Here is a 15,192-nt window from a genome sequence, read left to right on the forward strand (position 1 = left end):
TCAGGGGGAAACACTGACATACTTCTATTTAAAAAAAATATGTTTGCTATGTAAACGTTTAAATGCAAAGATAGGCCTATGCGTGCAATAACGTACTAGTCAGCTTACACTGTAACATGTAGCTTTTCTCAGCCTCTCAGGCTAGCTCCGGACCAGACAACAACGGTTCCTATTACCCAGCGTGTGCACGTTTTTCCGACAGGGGTGGTTGTTATGGCAACTATCAACAACAACAACTACTACTAACTACTACAAGACATAAAGACCGAAATAGGCTACGTTGTTACTGTGTCCGTCGGAGACACGGCGTCACGTTAACATTTAATATGAGCCGAATATCAACCTGCGCACAGCTATGTATACAGGAAGTAAACCGGATATTCAGGTGGGTTGTGACGTTTGTTATTGTTGTCAAGTTAAAACCGTCTATACGCTACGTCAGCTATTTTCCCGTACCGTAAAAAAAAATAAAAAAATCAGCTACTTGGATAAGATGGACTGATACATGCCAATATCACAGCTACAATAACAACAACAACAATAATGACGACAATGAAGTTTGGTCAACATGTTTTTAGGGATGGGACCGTATATCAAAGTATAAATACTCGATACAAAATGTGACATTTTATTCTGCTGTTGTAATCACAAACCGTCAGTTTCACAAGTTCTCCATCCAGATTCTATTATTTGCACTTTGACATTTTTTTTTATTGTAGTTTACATTCTCGCAGCCAATGCCATCGCTAGAAACATCTGTGGCGCCGAAATAAACACAATTCTGCAGGTAGCCTTTGTTGTTATTGAACTTTCATTTCACATCCTATTGTGGTTATATTGAATAGAGAGCCAAAGTGGAACGTCACTTCCTGCTTCAGCACTGTTTCAGAGATTTTCATCCGCCATTTATTTTCCCATAGACATTTCGTAAAATGCTTATGAAAATAGTTTTACTCCGTCAAACCAAACAGTTCAGATATATTTAGAAACAGGAGAGACCACATAACATTTCACTCGGACCAAAACGTTGAAAAATCACGGATTTAAAGGAAATATTGTTTCCGTGTTGTTGTTCTTTAAGTTTTGCTCAGAGTGAAATGTTCTATGGTCTCTCCCGATTCTAAATATAGCTCAACCATTTGGTTTGACGAAGTAAAACTATTTGTATAAGCATTTTACGAAACGTCCATGGGAAAATAAATGGCGGATGAAAATCTCTGGTACAGTGCTGATGAAGCAGGATGTAGGCGGTCAGTCACTTTGCCTCTCTATTGTGAATATTGATATGAGTATCGCATATCGAATGGTATTGTGATATAAGTGTGTCATCCCATCCCAGAGACATAAATGATGTTGACCAAATACAGAAATGCCAAGATAACAGTAATAATAATGAAATGAAGCCAAATCGAGGAAGGGGAGGAGCCACAAACCGTAGAATCATAGGTAAACTGATATAAGGGAGTAGAGCATGTTAGAGCTGATATTATCTAGACCAGCGGTAATCAGCCTATGACCAAAATAGGTGTCCAATTCAACCAATTCTGCGTTCCCACACATCACTCACCAAATCAAACGGCTAATATGCTAACTAGCTGGCTGAATGACAGCATTTTCAACGATTGTCCTGGACGTTTGGTACCAAGTTGATCCTGTTTAAGTTAACCTGAGTCTTTCATGGAGGCGCCAACATACACCTCTACTTTTGTCTTCTCTCCTCCATTTAGATGAGAGGAAACTTTCATCATCTAAACTAGCCTATCAGCATCACTCATTTTCACCCCGTCCGTCTCTAGCAATGTGTATCGATATTTGTTAGCCAATGCTGGCCTTCTCTCTCCTTGTCGCTCTGTGAAAGCTGGAGGCCAGGTATGTATTTGGCACGACATAGAAAACACCAGACAGACAGATTAACGACAGCACACCACGCATATAGAGAAAGGGGGCGGGGCTAGACCACGAGTCCAACTGCTGCTCAAGTCCCAATATAGATACAAGATGTAAGCCAGATTGTATCCAACCAGGGCCGAGACTGGAATCACATGACTCTCGAGTTACGTAAGAGAGATAGGGGTGGTGTGAAGGGGTTAAAGAGGAAGGGTAGGAGATGTTTTGGCAGGGCTCCAGGTGGCCTACACTGCAGCCAGACAGCCTAGGTTTGTGTGAAACTAACCGTGCGTTCAGACCGCGAGCAATGCAATCAGAAAGTCATCAGACGTCCATATAGAGAGCCCAAGTCAACACCTACTTCCTGCTTCAGCTGCGAACCAGCCGTGGGGGGAAGAAAAATGGTGGAGAACGGCGAGAAACGATACTCTTTTTTTTTAAATCCCGTTTGAATTATGCCATGAAGTCCACAATGTAAATTTGGTCAATTTAAAAGATAACTTTGCATGTCAAGAAAGTCGCAGTTTGTCGTTTTGTATGAAACCGCTCAATCAACTACATCTCTCCTCTTGCACAATATACAGTACGTCACACCAACACGGCTCGGCGGGAGAGACGTCGCTTATGCGACTGGTTGTGTGTACAGTAGTCTTTCTGATTTATAACTTATATAGTGCAGTTTTCCGACAAACTCCGACTTCCTTGACTTGCAAAGTTATCTTTTAAATTGACAAACATATGTGTACGTCATGGCACAATTCACCACCGTTCTTTTTATTTTTGCGACTGGTTTGCATAGGGCCTGACTATACAGTAGATGTATAATATAACCCTACAGAGCTGAGCCACCAGGCTCAAGTTTGTTGGCCACAGCTGAACTTTTTGCAGCAATCCGATTTAGGCGCTTCTTCGCTTCCCTAGTGCTTCTGTTCAGCCTGGTGAGGACAACATGGACGAGTTGATTCCGGCCATTCAAAGCTTCTCAGTTCTCTATGACTTTTATTTGAAAGACTAGGGAAAAGTTTCAGAAAGGATGGTTGGAGAATGGTTGCATCCATCATCATTTTATTGAATTTTTCCCATTTATCTTTCTTATCACATCATATCGATATGTTAACATAGATAGCGAGCAAGTGCTTATTACCTTGCATTCATTTAAATTAAATTGTAACTTTTCCCCCCCCAAATCCTCATCATTAGGACTCGGAGGACTGCTGGTTTCCTAGCCTACCAGCTAGTTAATTGTGTACACTCAGTGCCCCATGTGTGAAATTGCCCGATTAGATGGCTAGAATGAGAGGCAGCAGGATTCTGGGTGTGTGGACCAGGATTCAAAACCACTGGTTTTGACTGTTAGCTCATTAGTGCTTGCTAGTTGCTAGCTAGCTACTTTAACTCAAAATGATGCAACGTCATGAGAGGCAATACCAAAGATGCAAAAAATGGCTGTTCAAAACTTTCTAGCGGCAGACTACTACACAGATGCAATCGGAGTCTCTTGCGCCGCCCACAATCAACCAAGTTGCTGGAAGTCTGAACTCACATTAAGTCAACAAATCCAAAGTAGCTTTTGGATGTGAGGCTGTACGCCATTGGCATGGGGTTATTTGGCTGCACTTTATATATACCATTTCTGTCAATCCCCATTCAAAACCTGGCAAGAGGAGGTAATTTGGCACTACCCTGGACTGAAAACGTCTGTCCACACAGAGACGTGAGGTCTGGAAGCTGGCTACAGTCAAAACCACTTGGAAACACAAACTGATGCTCCAATCAGAATACAAGACTAGGGGGAAAATGGAATGATACTGGACCAGAGGGTCTTCTGAAGTGGTCGATATGGTAATCGGTAGTCTAGGTGCTGTTGGTCGACAAGTACCCTGATGAGGCTCCTGATTGGTTAAGAGCCGGGGGGGTTGATGTAAAGACTAAATGTTATTGGAAGAGAGGTTCTCTGTGGTAGGTGCTGATTGGAAGAGAAAATGCAGGGCGAGGAGGCGGAGCTTAGGTAAAGACCAGATGCTGTTGGTCCAACAAGATTCTGGTGAAGTTGTTGATTGGCCCAATGGCGCTGAGTGACATGGCGGCGTCCCGCCCCCACAGCAGATTAGGACCAAACACTACGGCCAGATTGCTGTTGGTCATCTTGTTCACTTCACTGTAGGAGGACACCTACACACACACACACACACACACACACACACACACACACACACACACACACACACACACACACACACCTGTTGGTCCACTTATTACACAGACATTTGTATTTCATGACAAAAAGAGAAGAGATGCAGACTTTACCAAACAAAAATATACAGGCTAAGATGTTGGTCAGGAAATTCCACCCCTGTTCTGATGATGTGAAGATGACTCCATTTAGGGCATACTGTCCCCCTATCTATACTGCCCCCTTGTGGGTAAAGTTTGAAGAAGCGAGCATCCATAAACTTCAGTTTGGCTGTAACGACTGCGTGCGTATTTTGATGAAAAAGCCCAGGTGGAGTAGTGCTATTGACCTCTTCTGTAAGGCGGGGTTGACCACTTCTTAGGCGCTCCTGAGAAATCTGATGTACAAATTCATCTGTCGACTGTATGTGTCTCAGAATGCCATCGTTAAGTTGCTGACTGATCCTGGGCTAAGTGCTGTGAGATAGCCTGGGTAAACCAAGCCTCCACGTGACCTCTATCTATAGCACATAGATAGAAGTCACGTGGAGGCTGGGTTTACCCAGGCTAGCTGTGAGATACCAGTCACATATGTGGAAATTCTGGTACGATTGCCTTTTATCGTTTTTGTTTTAGTGCTCTTATGTGTTTTCTTGTTTATTTATTTATTTTTCATATTTACCTGTGAAATTTACGCTGAATCAGGAGCAGAGCGATCATGCGTCCTTGGATTTGTAATAACTGATGGATAGACGGCAGAAATACAGCAGGAGCTTCGCTCATAACGGAGCTGCTACACTGAAAAAAGTTGAATTCACTTGAACACGTTGTTTGATCACACTGGGTTGAAAAGGAAGGAATGTCTAGTTTCTTCTTTCTCGACATTTTCACAACAATCTGTCTCTCGTTAAAGTGTCCGTCATTTGATTGTGCCTTTGTTTAATGTCGCAGCCTGTAGAAGTGCACAGGAAATAGTCTGTTTCTATGGCTGAAAAGACTGAAACTTTTTGCGTCCTGAGGAAAAGCTCTGTGTGTGTGTGTGTGTGCGTGTGCGTGTGCATGTGTGTGTGCTCCGTAATCCATCAAAGTGACGGACGGCCTTCAGATTTTTCCATCATTAAAAAAAAAAAAAAAGTCAATGACGGAAAATATTCGCTTAACCCAACCCCAGAAAAACACACAACGTGTGGACCAAAACGGCTCAGCAGGCACAGTAGAATATCAAAAAACGGAAAGAAGGAGCTGTTAGGAATTTAAATAACAAGATTTAATGGGAAGTAATTGTACCTGTGTACTGCAAAGAGTTTTAGTCTAGTAGGAAGGAGGGGGTATCATGCACCCCCCGGAAATATACTTCTAATCAGCATTTGTAGATTGGAAAAATTGTGTAAGAAATGATGAGCTATGTTAAAAAGTTGTGAAAATGTCCCACATATCATTTCTATGCAGATTAGTGCCGCCATCACCAAAAAGTATATTTTCACTATATCTCAGCCAATATTGCAGATAACTGAACAACTAAGGTGTCTAGAGACCCATGTTTTGAGGGTCAAGGATCATAATAAAACTATTCCTGAAGTGGCCACATGTATCTGTGGCATGCTACTATGCAAATTAGTGCTGCCATTAGAAAAATATAAATTTTTTGTTCATGTACTAAATACCGTACTAAAAAACTCGTTATATAAGGATTTTTGAAAATGAATGGGGAATTCACTTCTGGGGGCAAGAAACGTCACATGACTGTCGAGCTCTATTCGTCTCAGTGGAGCAGCTATCAGGCACGTGGAGTCATGTGAAAGCCGTGTCTTGTCATGTGAAGACTGCATTTTCTTTTTCTGCACCAGACGGATGGAATCGGCTCCAGGACACTTTAAAATTGGAGCAACTGATCTCCTTGGAATCATTTAAAGTACTCCTCGAAAGCACTGTCTAAATAAAAAATAAAATACTAGCCGTTATGACATAACTGACCACTCACTATATACAGGAGATTTCCAAGTCTCCCTCAAAAGACCGAGAAAAAGTCATATCATTACACAATTATTTTAACATGAAACGGTGCTAGAAAGTGAAGCCTACTGTGTGTCCGTGTTATGCAAGTACGGTATGTTCCAGCAGGCGTGTGTTAGCTGTACCTGTGCCAGGAATGTGATGAGGTATCTTAGCGAGGCGTAGTTCTCCTCTGGAAGCGACTCTAACAGCGTCTTCATAGCCATCGCTTGGCTGTCACTGGGCACCGCTAGAGCAGAGAAAACACACTGATTTGGTAGAGAGAAACATGCTTCAGGTTGCTACTATATAATAATAATAATAATGATGATGATAATACAAATAATAACAACAAGAATAATGATAATAATAATAATAATAATGACAATGGTAATAATAATAACATACAGCTGAAGTTGACTATGTCGTTGTATAGCTGGTAGGTCAGCAGAGGCTCGGGTAATTCCCTCAGGAAGGTCTTCAGAATCACTGCAGCCAAGTGGATGTCCTCCATCTCACTGAAACTCACTGTCTCGCCTACAACACACACACACACACACACACACACACACACACACACACACACACACACACACACACACACACACACACACACACACACACACTATTTTTTGATTTTGCCTAATTCCACGGAAACCACCAATCCAAAGAGGCCTTTAAATAACATAGATTTACAGCGTTTCTCAAACTTTTTCGGCTTCAGTAACCCCTTTACCTGACTACAGCATTTTGCTTAGAAAGCTGCAAGAGAAAACTACAGCATATGATGCAATGGATGAATGATAACACACCTTCTGAAGAAAATAACTTTACAAAAAAATAAGATATGCAGTGAAAGAGTTGCAATTAGCGTCTCCTGAGCAGATTTATTTTAACGTTTCATTTATTCTCATTTAGGGCTGTCAGCGTTAACGCGTTAATCGCGCGTTAATGCAGGCCGATCATCGTAACGCGTTATTTATTTTTTTATCGCGTGCCGCTATTTTGTCCTTTCGTCGCACCCGTACTTGTAGTCAAGCCGTTCGGTTTCCTGTCTCCTGCTTGTGCAAGCATGGAAGAGAACGACAGCAATACGCTTTTAAATGGCTCGTTTTACTTAACCCATTGATACCTGATGCAGCATTTGTGTGCGTATCCCTTTAAGACCGCGAACCGCGTTAACGCGGTTCACGGTCTTAAAGGGATATGCACACAAATGAGGGATATACACACACAAATGCTGCATCAGGTATCAATGGGTTAAAAAAAAAACTCCCCAAATGGCACAGTGGAAAAGTCAAGAGCCATAGTTTGCACCTTGTGTAAAACGGAATTAAAATATCACCGAACTACATCGAGTTTGAGGCGAGCGATCACCTAAAAGTAGCTAGCGGCCAGCTAGCTAGCGCGAGACCCATCACTCATTCTTCCTTCAGAGTCTCGGATGCGCGGTGTCCTCTAACCACTGGGAGGTTGGCTCCAATGGCTTCACGCGATATATACGTATACACGTTATCAATACAGTTTCCAATACCGAGCCATTATTCACATGAAAGTGCCAAAGTTTTTAGCTCAGACACAGCCTTCTTCGGCTGTATCATTTTGGGTTTCGACTGCTCCACAGCGCCGCCGCCGGAAGTATCGGTTCTGGAGCGTTCTGGAGTGTTTACAATTATTGTGCATTTATTTTCTATTCAAGATGCATTTTGTAGACATTTTGTGACCTCCTGTCTACATTGCACTTCTAGTGAATTGAAAATAAATCTAAAATTCAAGATCACAAAGTACATTTATTTGCATTCATTTGCTTCCCAATCACGACACACTGGTAAGAATGATTAATATCTAATTAAAAATGCTTTGCAATGCAAAATAATAGCATTTTCCATTTCCCTCTAGTCTGACTCACTGGAAGCCGGCTGCGGGTATAAGCTCTGCCATTGGCTCCGACCATTTCAGTCGGAGCGAAGGGAAATCCCTTTCCACTCCCTGCGTGTACCGCTCTCAAATGCCTCCGCTGCTGTGAAACAACAACAACAACAACGCTAGCTGCTAGCTAGCAAGCTACAAGTTTTGACGAAGATGTGGATTGTGCAATAAAGCAGGCCTGCTTGGTACTTTCGGTGGACGGTTGTAAAGATAACAGAGCCTTACTTTCCCTATACCAGAGTGAGAGTAAGAGGAGCCAGACTCTCTCCTGCGCTGGTACAGCACGAAACCAAAGTGTGGAGATAGTGTGGTAAGCGAGACTAATTTCCATCTCGACTGCAGTTGAGGCTGGTTGAGGCTGGTTGAGGCTGGTTGAGGCTGGTTGAGGCTGCCTGCCACATGTGAGTCGTGTGAAATCATGACCAGCTCCAGCTCTGCAGCTTGCTTAGAAACTAGCAGGTGCGTTGCTTTGCTCCTACCTGAGTTGTATCTGAGCTGGACCTCTTTCACCAGAGTGACATTGGCAGAACGTCTGAAGATGCCCTCTATCTCCATACCTGACACACACACACACACACACACACACACACACACACACACACACACACACACACACACACACACACACACACACACTTTTGGCATTTTGACCATTTTAAACATAAACTCAAAACACAAACCCAGGCAACTATTACTACTACCATTACTACTACTACTACTAATTATTATTATCATCATTATGATTATGATTATAGAATTGTCACTACAGAATCAGCAAGGTTAAAGACAACCAATGTATTATTCAATCTGGCCTCGACGCGAGACTCGGCCTTCATTCTGAGTCTCGGCTTAGCAACCCCTCATTCCACTGCAGGCTCGGCTAAAATCGCTGCAAGCGGCATACACGTTATCACTCACAATAAAACTGTAGCCACCAATGTTGTTATCCAAGATTTGGGTCCCATGGTATTCCAAAATATTGCGTCGTTTCCGATACCGAGCCCTTATTCACATAGCTCAAAATTGTAAACAGTGCAGTTTCACCCTCCCAACCACTGAGCACCCGACCGATACATCCGGCGGTGTGGAGCAGTTGAACCTGAAATGCCACAGCCCGAAGAAGCCTGTGTTTGAGCTTAAGCTTCGGCTCTGGCATGTGAATAAGGGCTCGGTATTGGAAACTACGCAATATTTGGGAATACCATGGGACCCAAATCCTGGATAACAACATTGTGTCGGAGGTGCGTGCAGTGGAATGAGGGGTTACAATCAAACTGCATCAGAGCCATCAGAGATGGAAAACACAGCACAGACTGGCTGATATGATATTTAATAAATATCTGTCCATATATTGACAAACCAATGCATTGGCCTAACCCTTGTGTCTTATAATAACAGAAATAACAGGCAATCTAGAGTTTGCTTCATGACACTCAGAACAATGCAATTAAACACCTTGCGCTGACAGGAAGCCAATGGTGTCTCTCATCACCACAGGAACTAGATCATCATCTGGAGTCCTCTGTCTCAGCCTGACACACACACACACACACACACACACACACACACACACACAGACACGCACACACACACACAGACACGCACACACACGCACACACACGCACAGACACGCGTGCATGCGCACACACACACACACACACACACACACACACACACACACACACACACACACACACACACACACACACACACACACAAAGGGGTTAGAGAAACAAGCTACTACCCACGGTAGTATACTGCAGAAATATCTTGTCAAGATACCAAGATCTTGGGAAATTGTGCCTGGTCAACTTAAGGCTGCGTAATACACTACTTTTTTTTTTTTTGCAACGACCCCAACACTGATATTGGAAATGTATTGGAAGTACCTGATAAGCCTTTGCTTGTTCCACAACACTGTTTTTGCCTGCTAGAAGTGCTACCCGGCTGGTTAGGGAGCTAGTAGCTGCTCAGCTAACGGCAGGTGACGTCGCCGTGAGCCGCTATTTATTCCTCCTTACAAAAAGCGCACCAGGCAGCGCTTTTTCCACGTCAAAAACGATGTGTGAACGCAGCCTTGACCGCGTGAGGTGATGAGAACATAGACAGTGAGTGCGTTTACATGCACACCAATAAACTGATAACTGTGAGTAATCAGTTTATGGCAATAATCAGATTTCTGCGTTTACATGCACTTTAATAATCCGACAATAGGAAAAACCCGGGTTTACATGATTCAGTCAATTAGTCGGATTTCTCTCCAGAAGGCGGCGGTAATTCAACTTTTTACATGCAACTTGTACATGCGCAGATGTATAAACCCACAAGAAACCTGATACGCTGTATACATGCACTCAAAAGACAGGTTATTGGCCAAAAACCTAGGTATGTTTATCGGTTTATTCATAACCTGATAACGGCCATAAACGGATAAAGCTTATCGGTTTATGCTGTTTACATGACCATTTGAATAATCAGGTAACTCCAGAAATCCGCTAATAAACAGTTTATTGTCAGCATGTAAACGCACTCAGTGACGCTGCATATCATTTAAGAGATCACTTATATCAGCATTTAGCTGCTCCAAGTTCTCATTTCCTCAATTCTGAGATAATGCTAGTGGGTCGACTATCACTCAACCCGTGTATGTTAAGGTTAATACTTCGTACATCCTAATAATATATAGGCTTGCGGACCCCAGGAAGAATAGCTGCTGCAGTGCTGTAGCGAATAGTGATCCAAATAAACTTAAACATAGTGTGTATGCTAAAGCTAGTTAGCATGGGGCACCAGAGCCAGCACTGGTTTGTGGAATCTGTGGAAGGCAGCTAGACAGACAGACAGACAGACAGACAGACAGACAGACAGGCAGACAGACAGACAGACAGACATGCAGACAGACAGACAGACAGACAGACAGACAGGCAGGCAGACAGACAGGCACAGACAGACAGACAGACAGACAGACAGACAGGCAGACAGACAGACAGGCACAGACAGACAGACAGACAGACAGACAGATATGAGACTTACACTGTGAGTGGGATCCCAAAGAGCTGGTTGGGGAGGGGTGGGCTGCGAGGAGGAGACATGGGAGGCTGGGCTGTGGGTTTCAGGGAGGCTCTCAGCTTATTATCATACCTGGAAATTTGGTTGGAGAGATGATGGTGAACAGATGCATGATTTTCACATGATGAAGTCTCCACAACACATAATACTGTGCAATGACTGAAGAATAGTGAAAATAGGTGGTTGCTGCAGCAAATAGTAATAGGATATAGCAAAGGTAAATATGACCAGATGAGGGGTAAGAAAACATGATGCAACCAATTTCAGCACTGCAACATATTAATAATATACTGTGCATTTCTACCACATACTGTATGTGTACAAAAGGACCGTGGTTCAACATACTGAGGCAAAGAAAATAAATAGAAAATCTGGGGGGGGGAAATATGCACGTCGCTGTATTGATGTCACTGTTGATGTCATAGGCACTGATGATGTCATAGGCGTAAGATCCCGTGTCAGTTCTTACTCTCTGACGCGGGCAGGAATGACCAGCTGCTCACAGTTCACCACGTCTTCTAACTCGCTGAGATAGCTCACGTAGTTGATCTTCCTGCCAAACTTAAAACTGCGCGCAGACACACACACACACACACACACACACACACACACACACACACACACACACAATCTTGTTTACAATCTTACAGTGGGGACATTTGATAGGAAATCCCGCTTATACCATGGCCATTTGCCAACAATATAAAATAAAAGCATTCGCAAATCTTTGGCAAAAGTTTTGCACTCGAAATCAAAAGGTTATGAAGCAAGAGCTTACTGTTGTCATGACAAGGACAAATACAATTATATTCCCCTTTTACAACCAAGCCAGGGTATGGCCATACTCAGGCTAAAGTGATTGTTGCAGTCTTGGTTTAGCTAGCAAGTTTGGTAGTCACAATTGATTCGCTTGTTCGCTCAACAACAGAGCAACTGAGAAGGAAACAAGGAGTGTTTCTGTCACTCGGTTTTGAGAAATCATTACAGATTGGGTAGCGGATTCATTTAGAACAGAGATTGAACTTGAGCCGAACTGAGCGATACATGGTTTTAACACACCAATCAGAAAAGAGTATTCACCCAGACCATGGTATACTACTACAGGGGTCAGCAACCTAGGGCACAGGTGCCAACTTTGGCACGCGGAGGGTTACCCAGTGGCATGGCAGCACACAGTAGCAATAAATGGGCAATTGAGATACCGTATCTTTGTAGAAATGTTGTGTTGAAGTGCCAAATGACCTATTCCACAGCCATGTGCAGTTGCACGACCTGTTATTTGGGATATTTACTAGGGCTGTGAATCTTCACTGGCCTCACGATTCGATTACGATTCATCTGTCAACGATTCGATTCGATTCCACGATGCATCACGATGCAGCTCCAAGTATTGCAGCTCCAAGTATCAAATCCGAAATGTTTTATATTATTACTGCACATGGCTACTTTTTCATCAATTAATACAAGCAGTCAGATAAATATCAACTCCTTTTTTACTTAGAAAGTGCTTTAAAATCTGAATGTCAACAGAAATGTAAACATGAAAGATTCAACGATTCATCCGTCAACGATTCGATTTGATTCACACGTCCGCATCGCGATGCATCGATTAAACGATACATTTTGACACCCCTAATATTTACAGTAGTGGCCCACGCTACTCTGCCTCTGATTGGTTAGCCTTGTTGCGTTCCATACATTCCAAAGTAGCAGAGAGCAGATACAAATGTTGGTGCCGAAAGACAGACAATGTCAGGTCCTCCAGCTAAAAAACCTTTCGGCACACTGACTGACAAGCAAATTTGAAAATGGCACTTCATATCAAAAACGGTTGCCGACCTCTGGTATACTATAATGCAAAATATGACCTATTTTGAAGTGGAATACTGACATACAGTCACACAACACTGTGTTTACTCTTATCAGTGAATGGCTGAACCTCAATGAGAAGGAAGTTTGTTTTTGTGGTCGACTGAGCCAGACAGTCTGGCTTTTTGCACAACACAATGTGAACACAGCATTTCTTTCTCTTTGACAGGAGTGTATTTGTTGGGTGTAGCTCCTAGGCTATGGTGATAGCAGCCTGTCGGTAGCCTTCCTCACTGAACACACAGCAAGGCTTGCAGCACGGCTAAAGGCTAATATGTACACCAGCTCCAGAACAGATGCGGTACGGCTGCGAACAGACCCAGCTTGGTTGGTTGCCTTGCTGTATTTCCGTCTTCAATTGGTCGATTTCAAAATGGTCCCCTCCTCACGTCGCTGCCGTCCGTCGCTCATCACTTTGAAAAGCATGCTGGGATACCTGGCGTCAGGACATCGCGAACGACAAGACGAGAGGAGGGGCCAAAATCAAAATAGACCAATTGAAGACGGAAATACAGCAAGGCAGCCAACCAAGCTGCAGCAGGGGGGCGGGGCTTGACAGGGCGAAGGCGAGTCCATGCGGACTGATCGCTTTTGGTGGGCAGGAATCATAAAAGCTAACGTAAGGGGCTAATGGTACCTTTTAATCGAGTCCAATAAGGAATGTTAGTCTGCCAATTAAAAAAACATTTTACCACAATGTGTTTGGTCAAGACAAATTGACTACAAATAAAAATGAGATGGAAAGAAAATCGAATTTCTAGTGTACCCATTTTTACGTATAGTTACTAGTAGACACAGTATATATTTTTCTTTTTTTCTTTGAAAACACAGAACTACTGAGCTAACCAGTAACCACCCTTTATTGCTGAGCAGAAGGATTTCAACAATGTCAGCATGTGGTCTAAAAAAATGGACAGAGAAAAATGTCCGTGCATTTCTTGCTGTTGCATCTGTTACCACAACAGGAAGTAGCCTGGTCAAAACCATCCTGATAACGTGACTCCACATTGTGTTTCGCTCTACGTATCAGTCTGGACTCCTACAGCCACGCACAGCCAGTTCAGTGGGCGGGACTACTCGGCTTGACAGACATCTCCAATCCAAATCACACGTGGCTTTGCCCATGGTTTACCACGGCCACGCCCACTTAGGAGACTTTTGGCAGATCCGAGTCTATTGGAGTGGAATGGAAGGAGTGAACGTGATCTCAGGTTATGACAGATTATTTCGCCCCCATGGTCATCAAAGTAAATATTCTGCCCATTTTCCGAAGCCACATATCTTCTGAACATTCTGACCCTAAAATGGCATTTTTCAGACAGACAGATCAGGAGAAAATTTTATTTCACGTTAGCAGGGAGTGATTAGCTAAAGCTACATGTGAAGTTCGTTAATGTAGTAGGTAAAACTGTGGTTGGAAAAATTTATTTTTTTAATCGAATATCTTAGTTACAACTATATTGAGCTAACAAGGGGCAGGTTTGTGTTTATATGTCTGGTTTGTGTGGAGTTTGGGAACTCACGATCTCTAGTTCCAAGTTAGCTTGCTAGGTCAGCACTAACCCCGCGTCACCAGGCTCTCTCTCTCACAACACTTCAGGGGAGAGGTGAGCACGTGACCATTTAGGAGACTTGCTCGTACCGTTTCTTACAATTGGCAGGGCCTGCGGTGCCGTATCTCTCTAGTCATATTGAAACTCTCTGGAAATACTAGTAATAATAATCACCTGATGATTGGTTTGAAGAGGATCAGCAGAGTCTTAATGAACATGGTGGGATGGACGATGTACAGAGCCTTGATGTTCTTCTTGTACCTGAAAACAGACAGAGACGTCTAAAAAACACTCAATTAGGGTTGTGCGATGTCAGTAAATTATCCATCGTGATTATTCCACAGTGAACCATCGTGATCCACGATGGCATCGTCGTTGGCGGGGGTGGGGGGAATAATTAATAATTTATTAAGTCGCTGCGGTGCGGTAATGCCATTCATTGCAATGCGTTCATTACAACTGGACAGCTGAGCTCTTCACGGAGACCAGCGGGCTTCGATAGGCTACTATTAGCCTCTGTGCTAACAGCACAGAGCCAGGTGACTGAATGAAGCAGTGGCTCTCACTACCAACAATTTGAACGGTGCAAATAACAAAACGTTCACGTTACAGGTCCTCACCAACAACGTGTGTGTGTTGAATTTAACTAGCTGGCAGTAAACTGACTGAATTACTGACTGATATAACGTTAGATTCGCATGGGCTTTTGAACCTATAATGA

General features: G+C 43.2%; 1 protein-coding gene across 1 annotated transcript in view; it reads right to left on the bottom strand.

Moving 5' to 3' along the window:
• Positions 1–1,175: 1,175 nt before the first annotated feature.
• The window catches only part of arhgap1 (Rho GTPase activating protein 1), a 38,505-nt gene continuing 24,488 nt past the window's right edge, over positions 1,176–15,192 (bottom strand). Inside the window, exons 6-13 of the mRNA XM_083634049.1 lie at positions 14,646–14,732; positions 11,519–11,617; positions 11,014–11,121; positions 9,436–9,512; positions 8,460–8,537; positions 6,460–6,588; positions 6,198–6,301; positions 1,176–4,059 (exon numbers count right to left, since the gene is read on the bottom strand). Of these exons, the coding sequence (XP_083490175.1) occupies positions 3,892–4,059; positions 6,198–6,301; positions 6,460–6,588; positions 8,460–8,537; positions 9,436–9,512; positions 11,014–11,121; positions 11,519–11,617; positions 14,646–14,732 (850 nt within the window). The 3' untranslated portion in view covers positions 1,176–3,891. The remainder of the gene's footprint in view (positions 4,060–6,197; positions 6,302–6,459; positions 6,589–8,459; positions 8,538–9,435; positions 9,513–11,013; positions 11,122–11,518; positions 11,618–14,645; positions 14,733–15,192) is intronic.

The sequence above is a fragment of the Poromitra crassiceps genome, assembly GCF_964638095.1.
Source record: "Poromitra crassiceps genome assembly, chromosome: 3".
NCBI lineage: Eukaryota > Metazoa > Chordata > Actinopteri > Beryciformes > Melamphaidae > Poromitra > Poromitra crassiceps.